At 33.2% G+C, this 6,480-nt stretch overlaps 2 protein-coding genes across 4 annotated transcripts in view; one reads left to right on the forward strand and one right to left on the reverse strand.

The window, feature by feature from the left end:
- LOC107605282 (nuclear pore complex protein NUP62) overlaps positions 1-3,846 on the forward strand; it is a 6,773-nt gene extending 2,927 nt beyond the window's left edge. The window contains exons 2-9 of the mRNA XM_016307110.2: positions 206-302; positions 995-1,079; positions 1,409-1,531; positions 1,655-1,732; positions 2,531-2,634; positions 2,789-2,876; positions 2,956-3,054; positions 3,535-3,846. Of these exons, the coding sequence (XP_016162596.1) occupies positions 206-302; positions 995-1,079; positions 1,409-1,531; positions 1,655-1,732; positions 2,531-2,634; positions 2,789-2,876; positions 2,956-3,054; positions 3,535-3,627 (767 nt within the window). The 3' untranslated portion in view covers positions 3,628-3,846. The remainder of the gene's footprint in view (positions 1-205; positions 303-994; positions 1,080-1,408; positions 1,532-1,654; positions 1,733-2,530; positions 2,635-2,788; positions 2,877-2,955; positions 3,055-3,534) is intronic.
- Positions 4,301-6,480, reverse strand: part of LOC107605284 — a 3,978-nt gene continuing 1,798 nt past the window's right edge. The window contains exons 3-4 of one of the 3 annotated variants that reach the window (XM_016307112.2): positions 6,004-6,097; positions 4,301-4,887 (exon numbers count right to left, since the gene is read on the reverse strand). In XM_016307112.2, the coding sequence (XP_016162598.1) occupies positions 4,634-4,887; positions 6,004-6,097 (348 nt within the window). In that variant the 3' untranslated portion in view covers positions 4,301-4,633. Of the gene's footprint in view, positions 4,888-5,775; positions 5,880-6,003; positions 6,098-6,480 lie in introns of those variants that run through there. The other 2 variants (XM_016307116.2, XM_016307115.2) reach the window with 2 other exon arrangements.

Here is a 6,480-nt window from a genome sequence, read left to right on the forward strand (position 1 = left end):
TATCTTGTATCTTGATGCGGTTATTTTTCTTGTTCAGGATTGTTTACAGTTATAACATTTCACGCAGAGATTTTCATTAGATGTTCATATTTTTTCTTGTTTCTTTTCATGTTATCTAATTCTTTCAATTCCTTTTAATTAAAAAAATGTACATAAACTTTCACATGCCTGATGTGTGATTGTTAACTGAAAACTGCTTCTGTAGGAGTTAGCAGTACCACAACAACTGCTCCGACAATTTCCAGCTCCAGTGCAAGTGCAACTCAGACATCATCTGCTCTTGTTGTGGCTTCCACTAGTGGGTATATATGTTTTATAATTTTTACCGTTCTAGTTATCTAGTTATTTCCTTTCCCCTCTTGACAAATGTTGTTATGTGATCTCTATTTGTGTTCATTTTTTCTCTCTCTATCTTGGTTAATTTCTTAACTTTATCCATCTTGCAATGTGATATGGTGGTAAAGGCTTGATATACATTTCATTCCAAATATACATGGATTATATTAAATTTCAAAATATACAAGAAAAAACTTATTTGCATTCCAAGTGTTTCTTTTTTATTTTTTAAGGCTTTAATTCATAACTTTTACTAATAGGAGTAACTCATGCATTATGTTGTGTACTTGATGATTTATCAAAAAGAATAAAAGGGAAGCTCGGTGCATAAGCATCCTGTGTTAATATAGGATCCGGAGAAGGGTCGCATCCAAAGGGTAGGTAGAACTTTTAACGTGGTGCTTCCAAGTTTCAACATGCACCTTATAAGTGATTGTTTGCTGCATTTACAGAGACATTTACTTCGCATTGCTTCTTGTTTCCAGATTCTTTTTTTGCTGAATGTATCAATTTCCTCACCTAATGATACAAGGCTTAGCTGTTGTATTGATTTTGTGGTGCTGATGTTAAAAAGCTTTAGTATATTATATATGCATAAGGAGTCACTAATTTTGATACAAAGTTGCATCTGATATCTTACGTTCTTCTTGTCACTTAGAACTACTTCAACTGTCAGCACTTCAGTTGCTGCTGCTGCGGCTCCCAAATTGCCATCTGAAATTACAGGGAAGACTGTGGAAGAGGTACCTGGTGCATTCTTATTCTTTTCCATGTTCCCTATTTTGTGTGCATTTGGCTTAGAAATTGAATTAATTGATAAGTTAAGAAATGAACTGCACTTATATTGAGTGGTGAACACGACTTACTGGAATATATTGAAAAGAATTGGAATATTGCATAAATGACATAAATTATATGTTCAAATTCATTGTGTAAAAAGCCCTTATTTAACAGATATCGTTTCCAGTGATGATAGAGGTCGGGTATTTCCAACAGAGTTGTTTATAGAATTTTGAACTAGATATTTCTTTCTTTTGCCCTGACCATTTTGGGATCCTGTAATCTTCTGTAGATTATCAAAGAGTGGAATACTGAGTTGCAAGAGCGTACTGGAAAATTTAGGAAACAGGCTAATGCTATAGCTGAATGGGATCGCAGAATTTTGCAGAATCGTGATGTTCTATTGAGGCTTGAGGTTTCTCTCTCTGCTGATAATTTTTTTCTTTTCCTACTTTTTTTTTTCTATAACACGCCACATGAAACAGTTTACATTTACCAATTATTTCTCTATAGCTTATATAAAATGTTTTTAATTTAGATCGAAGTAGCAAAAGTAGTTGAGACACAGTCAAACATGGAGCGGCAATTGGAGTTAATTGAGACTCATCAACAGGAGGTATTTTGAGAAGTTCTTTTCCCCATTTCTAAACAGTTTTTGGCGAGCTGCATTTAATGTGTGTTTGGCCTACTATTTATTTTAGTTGTTGTGATGTGCTGTTCTCATACAAGATTTTGCGTGTGATTTTTTCTAGTTCTTGTCTTTAGTAACTAGGATCTTTGTTTTCTTTTTTGGTAAATTTCTCCAACATTGGGGCTCGAAACTAGCTTCTCTTCAGTTTCAAGTTAATTTTACTTAAGCATCTTTGCATTTTTATCGTATGAAGGAATTAGTTGTTTGCTTGTCTCTTTGTCATCAAGCTCATGGAGGATGGATCAACACAATCTACAAAGCTGATACTAATTATATAAAAATATATTACTTCCTGTTTGTATATTCGCATATTGGGAATTAACATACTAGTAAGAAGCTATAAATTTCGTGGTTTTTACAAACTCAACAAGCAGGCAACATTTATTGATTTCAATCAAATCGTTGACATAAAGTGAATTAAACCTAGGTAGCTTGATTATGGAAGCAATTAGAATTTAGAAATTGAAAAGATTGAAATTGAGAGACTCAAAATCGGAACATTTAATTTTCATTATGCTAGAAAAGTTTAGTCACTTCATCTAAGTGTTTTTGGGTTATCAAAATTGTTTTCTCTACATCTGAGGAGTAAGTTACTATGCTTATATAAAAATATGTTATATTGATTTAATCATTTAACAGTTTCATCACCCAAAAAGATAAAAAAGGAATTGAAATGAGTTGTGTGTTCTGAATGAATTCTTTTGTTGTCATTCCTGTATTTAGGTTGACAAGGCTTTACAAAGCATGGAAGAAGAAGCTGAACGTATTTACAAGGATGAGCGTGGATTGCTTCTTGATGATGAAGCTGCTTCTACAAGAGATGCAATGTTAGTTAATCCTTGTTTGTTTGGTGATTAAGTAGTATCTGAGTCCAGTGAAGGCTATTAGTAATTTTTTTTGTAATATGAATTGTAATTTTGACACCAGTACCTCTCATTCTGTCATTTCTTTGATTTATTTTTCCAATACATTGATTTGCAGGTATGAGCAGTCTGAACTGATAGAAAGGGAACTAGAGCAGATGACAGAACAGATCAAATCCATCATCCAATCTCTCAACTCAAACCAGGTAAAGGTTGTCAGTTTCAGTTGATTTGTTATTATACTAAAAGAACTTAAAGCGATGCTTACATTATTGTGACATTCAGGGTGGAGAGCTTGATGCACTTGATGGAATGACTCCATTAGATGCAGTAGTTCGAATTCTAAACAATCAACTAACCTCTCTGATGTGGATAGATGAAAAGGTCAGTATTTTCCACCATGCCATTGTTTGGTGGAACTTTTTGTTGTTTCTACTTGTTAGGTATGCTTAGTATTATTACTGGGTGTGTTCGTTTGGGAGTGAAGTTAAGCTACACCCTTCATAATAGGTTGGATACTATACGCACCTGAACTTAGTTAAAAGCTTAGGTTCTAGTTAAGATCATTCATGCTCTTTAATCTGACAGGATTGAAGTTCGATGTGCATATAAGGATTGTCTTCCCAGTATTTGAAATTCATAATAAATTTTCTCCAAAAAATAAAACAAACAAAGATCTCTTAGCATGATTCCTCGACTCAAATATTCTCTATAATTGTGGCCATGGTGTGTTCTTTTTTGTTTTTTTTTTGGGGTGGGTGGGCAGTTATTCCCTGAAAACCTAATTTGCGCCTGTTTCTTCTGTCCTGTGTTTTTGCCTTATCACTGAATACAAGCGCTACGATTTTGATCAATCCTTGTCAGGCTGAAGAATTTTCATCCCGCATTCAGAAGCTTGCTAACCAAGGTTCTGCTTCGGATCGTGAACTGATGGGTCCAAGAATGTGGATGTCCTGATATGTCGATCTTGTAAGGACCTGTTCAAAATTTAGATGAAATGCCAGCAGATAAACACAGGGATTTGTGAGAAGAGGTTATTGTGCCTTTTGTGTGAGATTTGAGATGAATTGTTTGAGTGATTGTTACTATTAAATTTTCTGTTAGCCTAAATGTTATTTTTTACATATACTGTTTTTAAAAGAATAGAAAAAAATATAAATACATTTAATATCTAAATAGGTAATGAACAAAATAATTAAAAGAATGAGAGACAAGCTTTTTCTTTTGAAAAGCTTATGTTCTTTCCTCAACATTTGTTATCATAGTATTCTTGACTATACATGAGGAAAACTAAAAAAAAAATCATACATGAGCTGGTCAAAAGAGATTTATATATAAGCAATTTAATTTGATCCATGTAACTAACTCTACCTAATGAGATAAAGTTGTTTTGTTGTGAACTTGTGATATTGCATTCGGCCATCCAAATAAAGGCTTTTAGTTCATTCAAATAAACTAATATCATTTAAACTTAGAATCAGTAGTGGTTTAATCTCCAGTTTATTTTAAAGCTTTTAATTCAAGAAGTATCTACACTGAATATATTTTTGTTAGTTGTTTCAATTATCCTTCAAAATCTAGCGATATGCAAATACGAGTCTGTATCTTGCAGAATGCATTTTCAGGTTAATTGACACAGCAACTTACTAAATATTTGTATTATAAAATTGAATACAATGCGAAAGCTAATACATACACACTCAAATGTCTCAGTGCGACAGACTAGTGTCTTATGTACAAGAAAAAGGTGTGACACGAATGAGGCAAAAGATTGTACGAGATGTCGAGATTGTCCAAACAAATCGAAATCAACAGCCACGAATGAAACTACTCTTGCATATTCACACACCAATCAGAAGGTGTGTGTAGTTCATGAAATGTTTTACTCTATGTTTGGCTTAGAAATAAGGTTCCCCGGCGACAATATTCCCAAGAATGTGAGACATCTGATGAACCACATTCCCTAAGATCTTTCCAATCGAGCCATGATCACGATCAAGAGGATTACAATGCAGAGAAGCAGAGATGACCTGAGTTTCTCGTGCAGCACTGCCGGATCTACGTGTTGCATCTTCGGAGAATGAAAGAAATCATTTACCAGTGACTGGAAGTTTTCTATCAGTTCCCAGACCTTTCCTTTTATGAGTTGTAGTATCCAGCTTAACAGATACATGGCAAGCTCATTTTCTTCAGAATTCTGAGGCGTCTTGTTCTCATCTAGATGAAAGAATACAACGTGGAATGAGTCAGTTAGTTAGAGGTTGAAGCAATCTAGGATTTCAATATTTCATGAAACAGACATTGGCATTTGGCAATATTGGTGTCGTTCGTTCAACATAGCTTTTGTGACAGTTTTCACTTAGCCACCACTAGTAATTATTATTGTTATTATTATTCAAAATACTCAAATGCCATGCCAATGACTCACTAGTCAAGTGGCAAAGTCAACTAGAAAAGAAGGTGTAAACATCCAGAACATCCAGTGGGAAAACAAACTGTTTTGATGCGTGGCTCCCTAAGTTATGAGTAAACACTCTTTTTTTTTTTTGGTTTCCCACGGTATCCCCCAACCCGACAGGTCAAGGATTAATCCGTCGCGGTACTGAGTTCCATTTAAGGGTTTGCCGCTGGCCAATGGGTTGCTGCATGCACAAATGAGTAAATTAGTATAAAGAACAAGGTCAAAAGTAAAAAAGAAATACTCAACTGCACTTGCTAGCCGCTGCATCTTAGTGATTTGATTTTGTTTAGCTGCTTCATTTTATAAAAGGTTAAATATATTTTTTGTCCTTTTAAATTTGACAAAAGTTTTAAATATATCCATAAGTTTTATTTTGTTTCAATTTTGTTCCAGAAATTTTCGATTTGCATCAAAATATAACTCTGGTGGCTAATTTTTCAAAAAAATTAGAATCAATTCAACAATAATTACATAATAACATTCAACACAAGCAAATCAAACATAATTGTCAGGCATTATTATTGGATTGGTCTTAAATTTTTTTTTTTAATTTAATTGTCAGGGGTATATTTGATGCAAATCGAAAACATTTGAGACAATAAAATTTAGGAAAATATTTTAAAACTTTTGCCAAACTTTAGGAACAAAAAATATATTTTACTGTTTTATAAAATAAGAGGGGGTCTTGGAGCACCGATGAGTTCTCTCCGTGTGATTTTGAGGTCAAATCAAACTGTGAAATGAGTCCCTAATCCGTTTATCAGTTAAAATACATTATACGCTTTCCTGGAATTTGCATAAAGCGGAATATTTGTGCACAGGGTTGAGCTTCATTTTATAAAATAAATATGCATATAACTAGAAATAAAGACCTGAATCAGGCATCTCTAGGAGCTTTTGATGCCGCACATGGCTCATGACAGCATCCCAAATAGCTTTATCAGATGACAGCGACACCACTAATCTCTACAAGGAAATTGTAATTCAATACAAAGTTAACGAACAAATCTAACAGAGGTCATAAAAATTTCAATAATAAATGCAAAAATAATAACAAATTTTGAAGAGAATAGTCGCCAAATAGCGTTAATTATAATGAGATGATCTGTATATAAATGAAAAAAAATTCCAAGATGTTGGGAGAGCAAAATAATATAGTGGAAAAGTAAGAACCCATAAAAGTATGTCTTTAAAATAACATTTATCATCCATAAAACAAGATAATTATCACAGAAACTAATTTCATAAATTGACAATTTAAAATAATCATTTTACAGAACGCAAAGGAATCAAGCCATGTTCATTTTATTTATTTATTTTCAATATTTATTACTTATTGAAGTATATTG

The sequence above is a fragment of the Arachis ipaensis genome, chromosome B06, assembly GCF_000816755.2.
Source record: "Arachis ipaensis cultivar K30076 chromosome B06, Araip1.1, whole genome shotgun sequence".
NCBI classification, from domain to species: domain Eukaryota; kingdom Viridiplantae; phylum Streptophyta; class Magnoliopsida; order Fabales; family Fabaceae; genus Arachis; species Arachis ipaensis.